Source organism: Thalassophryne amazonica, chromosome 10 (genome assembly GCF_902500255.1).
Source record: "Thalassophryne amazonica chromosome 10, fThaAma1.1, whole genome shotgun sequence".
Taxonomy (NCBI): Eukaryota; Metazoa; Chordata; class Actinopteri; order Batrachoidiformes; family Batrachoididae; genus Thalassophryne; species Thalassophryne amazonica.
In genome coordinates, this window is record NC_047112.1 from 76,376,103 (window position 1) to 76,391,945 (window position 15,843).

General features: G+C 40.2%; 1 protein-coding gene across 1 annotated transcript in view; it reads left to right on the plus strand.

Annotated features, from left to right (window-relative positions):
- arhgap45b (Rho GTPase activating protein 45b) overlaps positions 1-15,843 on the plus strand; it is a 51,302-nt gene that overhangs the window by 22,606 nt on the left and 12,853 nt on the right. The window contains exons 6-15 of the mRNA XM_034180302.1: positions 619-691; positions 5,061-5,136; positions 5,706-5,837; positions 6,257-6,318; positions 6,406-6,516; positions 12,105-12,185; positions 12,332-12,499; positions 14,493-14,630; positions 14,779-14,978; positions 15,104-15,225. Coding sequence (XP_034036193.1) covers positions 619-691; positions 5,061-5,136; positions 5,706-5,837; positions 6,257-6,318; positions 6,406-6,516; positions 12,105-12,185; positions 12,332-12,499; positions 14,493-14,630; positions 14,779-14,978; positions 15,104-15,225 — 1,163 coding nt within the window. The remainder of the gene's footprint in view (positions 1-618; positions 692-5,060; positions 5,137-5,705; positions 5,838-6,256; positions 6,319-6,405; positions 6,517-12,104; positions 12,186-12,331; positions 12,500-14,492; positions 14,631-14,778; positions 14,979-15,103; positions 15,226-15,843) is intronic.

The window sequence follows — 15,843 nt, forward strand, 5'->3', positions numbered from 1 at the left end:
AATGAGTGATTGAGGCACTTTTGATTGAGATAGTGCAAAATGTACACCAAATGGGCTTCTCAGTATTAAATTCAAGTGTCCATAAAACCCACAATCCAGATCAAAATTTTGTCAGGTGATAGAGTGCCAGTCTGCACCTCACTTTCAAATATGAGTGTGATTGGGGCACATTTGATTAAGATATAATGTAAAATATACATTAAATGGGATTTTCAATGTTAAGTTTAAATGGCCACAGAATCTGTAATCTGGATCAGATCTGGATAAAACTTTATCAGTTGATAAAGGATACCATCCTACATAACGCTGTCAGATATGAAAGAAATTTTATCTTTTTTGACAAGAGTTATGAATGTTTGAAAATTCGTTCAACCAACTTTGTTGGTGGAGGTACTAACTACGTTACAGTAACCCACCTACCACCACCACCAGTCTGGAATTGCCAACAGATGAATTTCTCCAGTAAGAATCTGCTGTTTTCACCAATAACAGAGTTGGAGAAGAAAAGCCTTCTCTGACTTTTACCATGTTACCGTCATGACTTTCTCCCTTTTTGTTTCTCATTTCATCATCATGTGTACAGTGTGTTGTTGTGATGATGTCTCTTGTTGTCTTTAGTGTATCTGAGCTGCTGATGGGTGAGGTGGACAGCAGCACCCTGCTGTCCCTGCTGCCCACAGAGAAGAGCAGGGTGAGTGGTCCCAACACCGACGGCATTACACAAAGTGCAGGTGTGAAACTCTGTACCTCAAGTCCTCACATGGCTGTGACATTGTTCATCTCCAAGCTTCATCTAGGCCAGCGTTTCTCAAACATTTTCAGACACAGGATCAACTTGGCCAAAAAAAAATTCTCATGGACCATATAACTCCCCAAATATTCAAATATAATGCAATTCTAAAATACCCTCGGCCGTATGAGCATAAAAATAGGAAACAGTGTGACCTTTTGATCTCTTAAAATAGGTCAATGTTAGCCATCTTTAAACTTGTCCAAGGTCTGTGTCCCAAAAATGTTCCCTGTGAATTTGAAGACCCTGGCAGTAATACAACCCCTGGCAAAAATTATGGAATCACCGGCCTTGGAGGATATTCATTCAGTTGTTTAATTTTGTAGAAAAAAAGCAGATCAGACATGACACAAAACTAAAGTCATTTCAAATGGCAACTTTCTGGCTTTAAGAAACACTATAAGAAATCAGGAAAAAAAAAATTGTGGCAGTCAGTAACGGTTACTTTTTTAGACCAAGCAGAGGGGAAACAAATATGGACTCACTCAATTCTGAGGAAAAAATTATGGAATCATGAAAAACAAAAGAACGCTCCAACACATCACTAGTATTTTGTTGCACCACCTCTGGCTTTTATAACAGCTTGCAGTCTCTGAGGCATGGACTTAATGAGTGACAAACACTACTCTTCATCAATCTGGCTCCAACTTTCTCTGATTGCTGTTGCCAGATCAGCTTTGCAGGTTGGAGCCTTGTCATGGACCATTTTCTTCAACTTCCACCAAAGATTTTCAATTGGATTAAGATCCGGACTATTTGCAGGCCATGACATTGACCCTATGTGTCTTTTTGCAAGGAATGTTTTCACAGTTTTTGCTCTATGGCAAGATGCATTATCATTATTATGCATTATCATCTTGACAAATGATTTCATCATCCCCAAACATCCTTTCAATTGATGGGATAAGAAAAGTGTCCAAAATATCAATGTAAACCTGCGCATTTATTGATGATGTAATGACAGCCATCTCCCCAGTGCCTTTACCTGACATGCAGCCCCATATCATCAATGACTGTGGAAATTTACATGTTCTCTTCAGGCCGTCATCTTTACAAATCTCATTGGAACGTTACCAAACAAAAGTTCCAGCATCATCACCTTGCCCAATGCAGATTCGAGATTCATCACTGAATATGACTTTCATCCAGTCATCCACAGTCCACGATTGCTTTTCCTTAGCCCATTGTAACTTTGTTTTTTTCTGTTGAGGTGTTAATGATGGCTTTCGTTTAGCTTTTCTGTATGTAAATCCCATTTCCTTTCTTACAGTTCGGTCACAGACGTTGACTCCAGTTTCCTCCCATTCGTTCATTTTTGTTGTGCATTTTCGATTTTTGAGACATATTGCTTTAAGTTTTCTGTCTTGACGCTTTGATGTCTTCCTTGGTCTACCAGTATGTTTGCCTTTAACAACCTTCCCATGTTGTTTGTATTTGGTCCAGAGTTTAGAAACAGCTGACTGTGAACAACCAACATCTTTTGCAACATTGCGTGATGATTTACCCTCTTTTAAGAGTTTGATAATCCTCTCCTTTGTTTCAATTGACATCTCTCGTGCTGGAGCCATGATTCATGTCAGTCCACTTGGTGCAACAGCTCTCCAAGGTGTGATCACTCCTTTTTAGATGCAGACAAACGAGCAGATCTGATTTGATGCAGGTGTTAGTTTTGGGGATGAAAATTTACAGGGTGATTCCATAATTTATTCCTCAGAATTGAGTGATTCCATTTTTTTTCCCCCCTCTGCTTGGTCTAAAAAAGTAAGCGTTACTGACTGCCACAATTGTTTTTCCTGATTTCTTATAGTTTCTTAAAGCCAGAAAGTTGCCATTTGAAATGACTTTAGTTTTGTGTCATGTCTGTGATCTGCTTTTTTCTACAAAATTGAACAACTGAATGAACATCCTCCGAGGCCAGTGATTCCATAATTATTGTCAGGGGTTGTAGGACTGGACTTATGCTGAGCACAGATTGACGGATGGAGGCGAAGCCCTATACCCAGTGGCCATATTTTGGCCATTTGGGTAAAAACAATAATTTACATATGGGTTGAGAGTTAATGAAAATACTTGTAGGCAGTAGGCTTCGGAGTTGTTGTTAAACGATTTTAAGAAACATCTTTCAGTTAGAATATGATATTAATTTAAAATGTGATATTTTGCCAATGTACTCAAGGACCACTAGTGGTTGCTTACGGACCACTGTTTGAGATTAATAATAACCTTTATTTAACCTGATAAAAGCTCACTGAGATCGAAACCTCTTTTACAAGGGTGATCTGCCCAAGAAAGGTAGGAGCACACGTCATAATAGACAAGTTAACCCTTTACCTACTGAGGCTATAAATGGACAATTGGTTATAATTTATTATAGCAATAAAATTAAGAAATAATATTCTATGTTTGTGTGCTTTGGTACCCTTTTCCAATAGTACCTGAATTTCAATTATATTACACCTGATTAACTATTTATACACATTATTTGTAAGTTTTAGCATTTAAAATGAGAAAAAACACAAAAACGAACTTGATTTTTTTTTCAGTTTTTTATTGAAAAAATGATTATGTAAAGGAAGTTTGGATTTCACATTTTTAACAGGAAGCTGTATGTGTTTACAATCAAAATAATTAATTTTGTGTGTCTAGAACTCAGAAACAGTGCAAAAGTAAACATTTTACAAGGCAAAAATGTGGCAAAAGTAAACATTTTACAAGGCAAAAATGTGGCAAAAGTAAACATTTTACAAGGCAAAAATGTGGCAAAAGTAAACATTTTACAAGGCAAAAATGTGGCAAAAGTAAACATTTTACAAGGCAAAAATGTGGCAAAAGTAAACATTTTACAAGGCAAAAATGTGGCAAAAGTAACCATTTTTAAAGTGCAGAACCAAACAATATGAATAACAACAAAGTGCAAAACTATATATAAATATATCAATTATCTGTATTATTAAAATGTGCAATAAATCACTCATTTTGTGCAAAATTATACAATATGAATAAAACAAAGTGTCAAACTATATACAAATATATAACCAAGAATCAAAATTAGATCTAAACTACATCAGTCAGTGTGGTACTGTTTGTAACAGTTTCTGTCTGGCTGAAGACAGAGGCCAATTTTACAAAGTTTGCACATCCAGCAGGTTGACCTCTTGCAAGAACGTCACCCCTTTGTGGATCGCTGGCAAGTTGGGTTTCCACTGCTTGTTGGCACCGGGCAGTGGCTTGTGGCTGATGGAGCCATCACACAAACATGCACACACCTTCACAAATAACACTAACACCCTGCCTTTTCCTCAAAAATTACTACATTTGTTTGCTGTCTGTCTCTGTACTTTTGTCACTTTTGCGCTCTTTTTCATACTTTTCCCTCGTTTCAAAAGTCACCGAACACACTTTACTGTAATATATGCAACATATAGCATACTGTTGGAAAGCATGGGTTCTTGGCTTGCTGTCAGTGTTGAAATTTTACAGATTGAGGGCTTACATGAGTACTTACGGTAATGAGAATCAGCGGCGCACTAGTGTGAAACGTCCGCGTTTTTCCTCTGCGTGATGACGTCACAGGATTACGTTTACCGTAATACACCATATATCATTGGAAAGCCCTTGGTGTTAGCTTAATAATGCACTTTGAATCATTCGGATTGGACAAACTATGGCGGAGTTACGGTAAAAAAAAAAAAACGCATATGAAAAATATGGCGTGGGTGCCATCGCTGTAGATAAAGGGTTAAGATCATCATGAGAACGTTAATAAAATACAATCATCTTGGTCATTGTAAATTGTAACGATGTGTAGGATAAAACAAATTAGAATTTAGAAACACGGGCACTGTGCAAAGGAATTTCGTTCGCGATCTCTTAAAATATAGCAGATGGTGTTCAAAGAAATCAACCCAGATGGTTTCAGTTCAGACATTCCAATCAAAGGGAGTAGAAAAACTAAAAACTTTCTTTCCCATTTCAGTGTGGACACGAGTTACATGAAAGTGTAACATGTCATTCAAATACAGAGCATAATGGCTTTCAGATCTCTGAAGTAAACTGGATAAATAGATCAGAACCAGTCCTATAAGAGTTTTATGAATCAGTCATCCAATGTGTATATCACCTTATTGTAAAAGAGGGCATGCCAGCATTGGCATACAGCTCACAGTGGTGAGTGAGGTGGTGAGAAAGGCTGTTCTAGGTAGTAAATCCCTTTGCTGATGCTTAGATTTCATTTCAGCTTTTACATTGTAACAAATGTTGTTCTTTTTAGTCAATGGAGAACTTATATACCATGTCGGCCCATGGGGGAGATGGCGGTAACTTCAGGAGTGACCTGCAGGACATGGGTATGTATCACTGGCTTCTCCACTTGCTGCTGGGATTTTTATTCATGTGTATTTGTAACTGGGAGGTTAAATCATATGAACCCAAATTATCCAAACCTTTCTTCCTCCATTGATTTTTTTTTTTATTTTTATTTTTATATATATATATATATATATATATATATATATATATATACCTGCTTACTCCAATTCTGGGTCATGGGGGACCTGGAGCCTATTCCAGTGGTCAAACCTTCTTCAGATGTGTAAAAAAAAAAAAAAAAATTATGAAAATGGTGAACTGCTTCATAGTGTGATGCTGAGGATCTCCTGCATCTACACCAAAATCTTGGATTGTGCTTTACCCCCCTAACAAATTAAATGTTTACTGATCCAAACACTTGAGTAACCCTGATGACAAACCAGCAGACAGGACAACATCAGCACACACTAGAGGGCCAACAATCTTTGATCTATGATGAATCTTCACACCCGACGCTCAAATGACACCTCCCCTAAAACCTTTATTATTTGTCAACACTGACTGCAGAGATGAGTGACTGGGGCTTGTTGGTGTTCGGTGTCTGCAGGAAAAGGTGAAGAAGTGGACGTGATCCTCCAACGCAGTGAGGGCGGGGTGGACTCTGCCCTACTCTATGCCAAAACCATCTCCAAGTACATCAAGGACCTGATCAGTTATGTGGAAAAGAGAACATCTCTCGGTGAGCAGTTTCATCGACGCACAAAAAATTGACAGTTTTGATCATTTCATAGTCTTGTGATTAGCGGATTCCTCTTGAAATGAGGGTTATGAATGAATGAATGTTTTATTCAGCACACAAAACTCTATCAAAAAAAAAAAGACTTTACAGTAGCACATGTGGCTGAAAGGGCCACATGTGTAATTTTTGGTCTGACTTAAAATACACAGTCTTATCATAAAATAAAAATTTATCCTCAGATAACTTGATTATAATTAGTAATTGTCAATATTTATGCCAAACATTTAAGAGGATTACTGAGGGGAATGTTGAGGATTATTCAGTGATTTTAACTAATCGGTAGTTGAATTCTGGTACTAACTGGACCTATGTAGAAATGTGTGCTGACATTGTTCTGTTCATTTGTTTGTCTTTAACAGAGATGGAGTTCTCCAAGGGCCTCCAGAGACTCTACCAGTCCTGCAAACACAACATAACACATGTAAAATTCATTATTCCGCCTCTTGGTGTCAGTGATGATTTGCAGAGCAGACTGTAAAAACTGTGCTGGTTCTGTTCTTTTCTCCAGCCCCACATGCCCTTCTTCTCCATCTACTCACTGGCTCTGGAGCAGGACCAGGAGCAGTGTGTCGGGCTGCAGCAGGCCAGTGCTACTCTGCACAACCAGACATTCATCCAGGTGAACTTGCACACTCTAACACAATTTCGAAACAAAAATGATTCATTATTTGAACCCTGTACAAAAACGGAGTTATCCCTGCTGGCTGAAGGGGGACTCTGTCTCTCCCTCCCTCCTGAAAAGGGTATAGGTCAAGGTCAGGTTTATTTATAAAGCACATTTACAAACAGTCAACACTGCCCCAAAGTGCTGTACAATAAAAGGATTTAAAATTATATCGTTAAATACAAGAACAAAATAAATCAACAAGACAGTAAAAGATGTGGCAGTGTTCAGCTCATCTTGTATTAAAAGCCAGTGCAAAAAATGTCTTTAAAAGAGTCAACTGAAGGAGCCAGTCGGACATTCAATGGCAGAGAGTTCCAGAGCTTGGGCCCCACAACAGCAAAGGCTCTGTCTCCCCTGGTCCTTAGCTTAGATCTGGGACAGACCAGTAAACTCTGGTCCGCGGAGCGCAGAGCTCTTCCTGGAGTGTACAATGACAGCATATCAGATAAATAGAATGGGGCTTGACCGTGAATTGATTTAAAAACAAGCAACAAAATCTTAAAATCAATTCTAAAAGCAACAGGCAACCAGTGCAGTGAAGCTAAAACAGGAGAAATGTGTTGGTGCCGTTTGGCTCCAGTGAGCAGACGCGTAGCTGCATTTTGCACCATCTGTAGACGATGCAGAGACGACTGATTAAGACCAACATACAAAGAATTGCAGTAGTCTAAACGAGACGTGATCAAGGCGTGCACAACCTTTTCCAGCTGATTTGGGGGCAGGTAACGCCTGATTTTACTTAAGTCTAAGCTGGAAGAAGCTTGTTTTGACCACTGTGTTGATCTGCTTCTCGAATTTAAAAGAGCTGTCTATAAAAACACCAAGGGTCTTAGCAGATGAACGACAGTAGGAGGCGAGTGGACCAAGGGCAGAAAGGTCAAGGTCACCAAAGACCACAATCTCTGTTTTGCTTTCATTTAGATTCAAAAAGTTTAAAGACATCCAGTCTTTGACTTCTTGAAAGCAAGTCTGTAGGATGGCAGATGAGTTTGTTTTAAGGTTCAGAGGTAGATAAACTGCACATCATCAGCAAAGCAGTGAAACTGAATGTTATATTTCTTAAAAATTGATCCTAAAGGAAGCCAATAAAGCAAATAAAATTGGCCCTAAAATTGAACCCTGAGGTACTCCACAAGTCAAAGGGGCTTTCTGTGACGCAAAGGGACCAAGGTTTACAGAAAAGCACCGACCAGTCAAATAGGACGTAAACCATTTGAGCACTGTGCCATTTAATCCAACACACGATTCAAGGCGAGATAATAAGACCTGGTGGTCAACAGTGTCAAAGGCTGCAGTTAAATCCAAAAGCACAAGCACAGCTGAGCTGCCAGTGTCCATGATTAAAAGATCATTAAAAACTTTTAAAAGAGCAGTTTCAGTGCTGTGCAAAGGTTTAAAACCAGACTGGAACTTTTCAGTTATGTCAAATGCAGTAAGGTGCGACTGTAATTGAGTATAGACCACCTTTTCAAGTATTTTAGATAAAAATGATGTCTTAGAAATGGGTCTATAATTAGAAAAAATAGCAGGGTCCAAATTATGTTTTTTTAAAAAGGGGCTGTATCATGGCCTGTTTAAAGGAACAAGGAACGACACCTGAAGACAGAGAAGCATTAATCAGCTGTAAAATACAAGGGCCAACTGAATCAAGGACTTCTTTCAAAAGCTTAGCAGGAAGGAAATCTAGTGCACAGTCTGAAGGCCTTAAACTTTGAACAGTTTTAGATAGTTCACAGAGAAATAGGCTCGAATTGACTAAAAACAGCTGAGCACTCAGGAATGATGCAGGGGTCAGCGATGACAGTTGGCAAAGGACATCGAATGAGTGAAATTTTGTCACTGAAAAACTGACAATTTTTCACACAGAGAAACAGAGGGAACAGCACCAGTTGAATCAATAGGGTTAACAATCTTGTTCAAAACATTTAAAAGAACCTGGGGTTTGTGAAGATTTGTAGACACAATATTTGCCATATACTCTGATTTTGCAGTCTTAACAGCATCTTGATAATTCGCAAGTGAATGTCTTAAAATCCCCAGTGATACTTGAAGTTGATCTTTCTTCCATTTCCGTTCTGCACAGCGGCATTCCCGTCTGCGTGCGCACGTAAAATCATTGTGCCATGGCTGAGCGTTTTGCACGCCGATTAGTGAAAGGGGCGACAACGTTGAGAATCTCTGAACACGTAGTATTGAACAAGCTAACCAACTCAATATCTGTATTAGAATCGTAAGACATAAGTTCAGAAGCATGAAATGCAGCAGAAAAGAGTGGCGCAGTAGCGGGGCAGATAGCGCACCGCTGGCGCGCCGGAGCGCATTGTTTCCCAATAGTGGAGGACACCGCAACAGAAAAAGCACAGGAAAATGGTCCGATATGCCTGCGTTACAGATCTCTGACGTTCACATTTAGACCACTGAATAAGATAAGGTCCAGAGTATGACCCTTGTCGTGGGTCAGGACATTTACTGCCTGCTTAAGATTAAGAGTCCACAACATTAAGAAAGTCATTGACCAAGGGCTTGGATGGACAACAAACATGAATATTAAAATCCCCAGCAATTAAAAATGCGTTATGATTAAGAACAATACCTGCCACAAAGTCAGAAAAGTAATTTATAAAATTTCTGTTAAATTTAGGAGGGCGATAGATGAGTGCGCACAAGACAGGTATATCCAATCTGATTTCAAAGAGCTGTAGCTCGAAGCTCGCATAGGCTTTAGTGGGAAGCGGGCAGCAAACAAAGTCAGATTTAAACACTGTCGCCAAACCACCGCCTTTGCCTGTAGTGTGAGGGGAGCTGAAGAAGGAGCAACCCGGGGGAAGTAGCTCCGAGAAGGCGAAGGACTCACCAGCCCAAAGCCATGTCTCTGTTAAAAGCATAAAATCCAGCTTCCGGGATGTAAAAGTCATTAAGAATGAAAGTTTTATTGCTCACAGACCTTGTGTTCATCAGAGATGGATGAAGGATGAAGTCATCAGCCGTCTGTGAACGTAGTTCTCGGGAAAACAATTGAAGATTCATAAAATCCACACCGCGGTCTGGAACTCGACGTCGCCGAGGAAAGCACTCCAGCGCCGTTGCGCACTGCTCCACAACAGTGCCGTCACAAGCGACGGGAATAATCCAGCGCGTTACTAGAGAAGCTTGGTTTGCCGGAAAGAGACAGCGGCATTGCAGTTCAAAATTTTGCCCATGAAGGGACCGAAAGTAAGCCCTTACTCTCACGAGTACTCCACCTCGTTTACCCCGTCTCCTTGGTCGTTTCTTCTGGGGTACAACTGCAGGTGCACGCCTCAGGTAATCTGGCACCGCAGAGAGAAAAGGTGGTAGTGGGCATGAAGTAAAATCATCAAAATATACTTGCTTTAAAAATCTTGCGTGATCATCACGAATACTTAAAAGTAACTGGCGATCATACACAGTGAAAGCTGAAACATTTCGTTGCCACAGAAGCAAAAAAAACAGTGACAGAAAACTGAGAGCTGAGAGACGCTTCGCCGTGCACGCTGCTGGCGCCATCATCCCCACCCCAGGCAGGGTATAAGCATTCTGAAATCAACTCCTCACATTTTTAGGAGGAATTTGGGGAAACTTGGTATAATTCCTTATTATAGGTTGGTATTACCTATATTGTACAAGATTAGCACATTTTAGCAGAGTTATGGCCTTTGATTAACAAACCTAGACATTGTCAGATTTTGCCAGCAGGGATATTGTGCTCTGAGTACTCTGGTGTTAGTTCTTGATACACCCTGCATCACTCATCATTATCTCTGCAGTGCAACATCTCATATCACAACCCACTTTTGTGAAAATAATCTTGAATTTTGGCTGAAGAAGTTAAAAAATTGTAATGTTCTACTCAGATCTCCCCACAGCATGATGCTGCCACCACCCTGTTTCACAGTGGGGGTAGTGTGTTCAGGATGACAAGCAGAACCTAAATCCACTTGAGAATCTGTGGCAAGACTTGAAAATTGTTGCTGGTGTTCTCCATCCTCTGACTGAGCATGAGCTGTTTTGTAAAGACGAATGGGCCAAAAAGTCAGTCTGTAGATGTGCAAAGCTGGTACAGACATCCCCAAAAGACTTGCAGCTGTCATTGCAGTGAAAGGTGGTTCTACAAAGTATCTGATCAGGGGGGTGAATACAAATGCATGCCACACTTTTCAGATTTTTATTTGTCTAAAATTTTGAAAACCATGTGCCTCCAGACAATCCTGTCAGAGGTCTACAAACAATTCCTTTGACTTCATGCTTGCTTTGTGATCTGACATGCAATGTCAGCTGTGGACCTTATATGTAGACAGGTGTGTGTCTTTCCAGATCATGTCCAATCAACTGAATTTTCTCCAGGTGGACTCCAATTAAGCTGTAGAAATATCTCAAGGATGATCAGTGGAAACAGGAGGCACCTGAGCTCAATTTTGAGCTTCATGGCAAAGGCTGTGAATACTTATGGCAGTGTGATTTCTTAGTTATTATTATTATTAATTAATTAAATTGCAAATGTTTTTCACACTGTTATTGTGGGGTATTTTTTGAAGGAAAAATGAATTTCTTCCAATTTGGAATGAAACTGTAACATAACAAAATGTGAAAAAGTGAAGATGTGGCTGCTGTGTGTATTATATTTCTATATGTAATATAAAATACACACATCAGTTTTGTGACAGAATATTTACTTCTTTCACACCCAAAGTGAATGCAGACACCAAAATTATATATGCGTATTATACCCAATATTGATAGTTTCTTGCACTGGAAGGACGCTGGCAGCGTTGAAATGTCACCTGGAAATTAAATACACAGAAATTGTAAATGGACTGCATTTATATAACACTTTTCCATCTGCATCAGACACTCAAGCACTTTACAAAATAATATCTCACATCACCCCAATGTGAGGGTGCTGCCATACAAGGTACTCACTACACACAGGGAGCAACTAGGGGATTAAGGACCTTGCCCAATGGCCTTTAGTGATTTTCCAGTCAGGCTGGGATTTGAACTGAGGATCCTCTGGTCTCTCCCTCCTCCACGAGCACAGCATCATGGCTGACAGGAGAGACTCTAACTAATTTCTGCAGAACGACACCAATTAACTCTGGAAGATGTTTCTGGAGCAGTTATGCTTGACACTAAAAACCAGGAGAAGCGAAAATTGCTAACCAAATTAATATGCACTAAAACAATTAGGAAAAAAGTAAGGCGGACAACTTGCCAAACACACCAGTGCCATCTTGCTACTCCCTTAATCTGTAACAGAAACCCAGCTTTTTATATCGCAATTTCATTTTTTTATACACAAAATTTATACCCATAATCGTCAACATGGAGGTAAAAGTGTGTTTCAAAGAGATATCGCATAGAGATATCGCACAGAAATAATGATTACATAGATTGTGAAAAGGTTGATCTGTATCATGACTTTTTAAAATTTTAATTATGGCATCAGTTTTACCTTTTAAGCCCTCTAAATTTCTTCCATGCTGCTGGTATTGCTGCTTTGCCAATGATCTCGCTCATTACAGCCGCTGATGCAGCGCAAACATGACCATGAAAAAAGACGGAAGGAAATCAAGGAGCACTGGATTCGCGCACGAAGAAAACTGGTAAAGTCTTTCTCTACATAGTTTCCATATTCATATATCAACGTAAGCAGACGATTTGTCTCCATGAGGAGAGGAGTATAGCTTCACTGGCAGATGTGTCAAACTACTGCAGTTTTCTCTGTGAGCTTCATTTATTGTGTGTGCAGATGGAATGTGAGGCAAACCTGCGGAAAGCTAAGCAAGCCTACATCACTCGCTGTGAGGAGTATGACAAGGCTAAAACGGCAGCTTGTCGTGCTGAGGAGGAGGTAGGAGGATCCACCGCCAAGGTGGTGGAGAAGAAGAAACGCCTGGAGGAAGAGGCTCGCAACAAGGTTCTTATCAGCAGCTGCAGCTTCTTCCATTGCTGTCTGCAGTGTTTCCTGGACATTTACTTATTTGCAGCCGCCTGTCACATATTGATATTATGATGGTCAAATCTTATGTAATTGTAAAGCTGCACAATTAATGCACAGATCAGCAATGATGATGACTGACTTATGCTTAAAATTTATTTTCAGTGACCTGCCCACAAATGACACAAATATCATGATTTTTTTTTGTGTGTGTGTGAATTGTAATCACAGCTAAACTCAGGACTGTTTCATTCATGCAACTCCAGAAGTAGTCATAAAGGTGGTTGCAGGCTTCCAGGGACGGGACAAGAATTTTTACCTTTTTTTGGTATGGTGGGGGAGGGGGGTCATTTAAATAACATGTAAAAATGACCACCCTCGATTCTTGGTCATAACAATACTTTGTCATTTATATGTGAAATATAAGGTCCCTTTTTTTTTGGGGGGGGGGGGGGGGGGGGGGGAGATTTCATTGACTGCAGTACAGCTGGTGCAAGAACCGGTACATCCACTAGGTGGCGAATATGCTTTGGCCAAAGTCTGTCATTGACAGTCAGTTGCTCCATTTCACAGTATGCATGTTTATCATGCTACTAGTGTGCAGCACTCTCCATGTATTCAACATGGAAACAAGATTTATTTAAAAAATATATTTTCAATTCCTCACTTGGTATGCAGGTGCTGTATGTGTCATTTTTCAGGTTTGAAATGATGTAGCTGTTTCTAAGAAGAAAAAAATAATCTGCCCGGCCCGCCCTCACCACTTTTTTTCTGATGTCAAGGATGATAAACTGCTTTTGTCTTTTTTTTTTTGTTTTTTTTTATGGGGCCTAATGACGTTCATATACAGACTCAAATTCCCCCTGGTGCTGTCCCCCGTGAAATGTTTATATATTTAAAGACCAACCATCAAACATCCATCATTCCGACACCATATGCTGACACAGTGGAGACGAAAAAAATTACCTCCACAAAAAAGTGATGAACAATCAAAACTAATAAATTTCAAAATATGCTTTTTACCTATTATTATTATTATTTTTATCAGTCTCACAAAGCTATGTCTACATGTGTAATGATGTGTACAACATTGGCATGTCCTTCAGCAACTTTTAGTAACAATTAGACTTGAAAGTGTGTAGCGGGATATATATGTGCCCCAGCTGGCGGCTTTTTCTCAGAATAATATATTTCAAATATTTTAGATGCCGTCCGCTCTTCTGGACTTTTCGAATAATCTAAATGCATTCATTCATTGTTGGTTAGAAAAAACAAATGTGCTGTCTTCACTTACTGTGGACTTTACCAGACTGCTGGAGATTAATGCACATGTAAGGGGCTGCCTTCTTAAACAGTGGGTTTAAAAATCTTGATCTTTACTGAGGTAAATACACATGTACCTGTGCCTCTAAACCTTACGTGTTTCCTGACATGTTGAATGATATTTTGGCGTATTCAGTGGGCAGGAGAAGTATTTTACAGTGGTGCAGTGTTTTGCCCCCCCCCCCCCCCCCCCCCCCCCCCCCCAATTCACTTTGATTTTATTTAACCAGGTAAGTTATTAAGAAAAAAAAAATTTATTTACAATAACAACCTGGTGGATAGGGAAAACACAAAGGTAAATCACAAATGTGGATCAAACACAGACAATAACATTCTCAGTCATAAAAAAATTAATTTTAACCAAAGCATGAGCAGGTTTCAGACAGCAGATTCTTTAAAATACGCTTAACGTATTACACACTCACTCCTCTGTTTTAATGATCAAACTAAATACTGCAGTGATTAAGATCTTTTTAGTCCTGAGTGAGATTTAACACACACAAAAAAATCTAAAAATACACCCCAGGATAAAAAAAAAAGTCTGAATTCTCCTATAAATTAAACTGGTTCATGTTGAGCACCAGGTGACATTACCTGGTGCTAAAAAAAAAAAAAACAACTGAGAAGTGATATTTAAAATTGTTTGCAGGCAGATGAAGCAGAGGCCACCTACAGGACCTGCATTGCAGACGCCACCACTCAGCAGCAGGAGTTGGAACACACAAAGGTCACAGTGCTGCGACAGCTGCAGGATGTCATCAAACAGAGCGACCAGACACTCCGCTCGGTCAGAACACACGTCCATCGCTATAGCGGGCTGGCGTCGGCTCGGGATGCCGCGGCTCAGCTCGCCAAATACATACAGAGTGATACTGGATGGTGAGGGGGATAAAAGCTAAAGCATCTTTTGAATATGGTTTTCTTTTGTCTGACAGGCGACCATCTCCTACTACCAGCTCATGCACATGCAGACCGTGGTCTTGCCGGTCCACTACCAGACTCTGTGTGAGAGCAGTAAGCTGTATGACCCGGGACAGCAGTACGCCGCCCACGTGCGAGACCTGCAGCTACCAGAGCAGCCCTGTGTTCAATATACGTTTGAGGCCTACTCCCCCTCCAGCACAGCATCCACACAGTAAGGAGAAATGAGAGGGTGACCCTTGATTTTCAGTACATTTTGAGTACATGACATGTGATCAGTTTAAATTAAAAGGTTCCACTTGGCTGCTATTGACCATCATTAATATCCATTTGTTGTAGAGTGGGTCACAGACCGAGGAATGACAGTTTCAACACGGAGCTGGTGAGCCAAACAGACAGTCCTGTCATCAGCGTGGAACCAGGAGTGGGTGACGCAAGAGACGCAGAGCAACAGCGGAAGAGTAAGTCCTGTTTGCTGTGGTTCTGAAAGATCCTGCAGACTGTCTCATTTAATTATTTTTACCGAGGGCAACTGCTTTACTATGTGTAGAACAAAGCAGTTGTGAGAAAACTTGAACAGCTAGTGTATTGTGAGTGCTGGTCCCAAGCCCGGGTAGATAAAGAGGACAGACGCATGAATTTCAATTTATTTTCATTTATATAGCGCCAAATCACAACAGAGTTGCCTCAAAGCGCTTCACACAGGTAAGGTCTAACCTTACCAACCCCCAGAGCAACAGTGGTAAGGAAAAACTCCCTCTGAGGAAGAAACCTCAAGCAGACCAGACTCAAAGGGGTGACCCTCTGCTTGGGCCATGCTACAAAACATAAATTACAGAACAATTCTGAGAACAATTCACGGATGAATATACAACAAATGCAATTGGCGCACAGGACAGGAGGATCGCCAACACGAACACAACTCCCATCTCTGGATGGAGCTGCACCTTAAACGGAGAGAAAAAACAGAATCAGGCATCAGAAAGACAAGAAATACTGTATAATTTGTCAGCATTAAACAACAAGAAAAACAGAGAAATACTAAGGTGATCACTGGCCACTAGCCCTAAACTTCACTA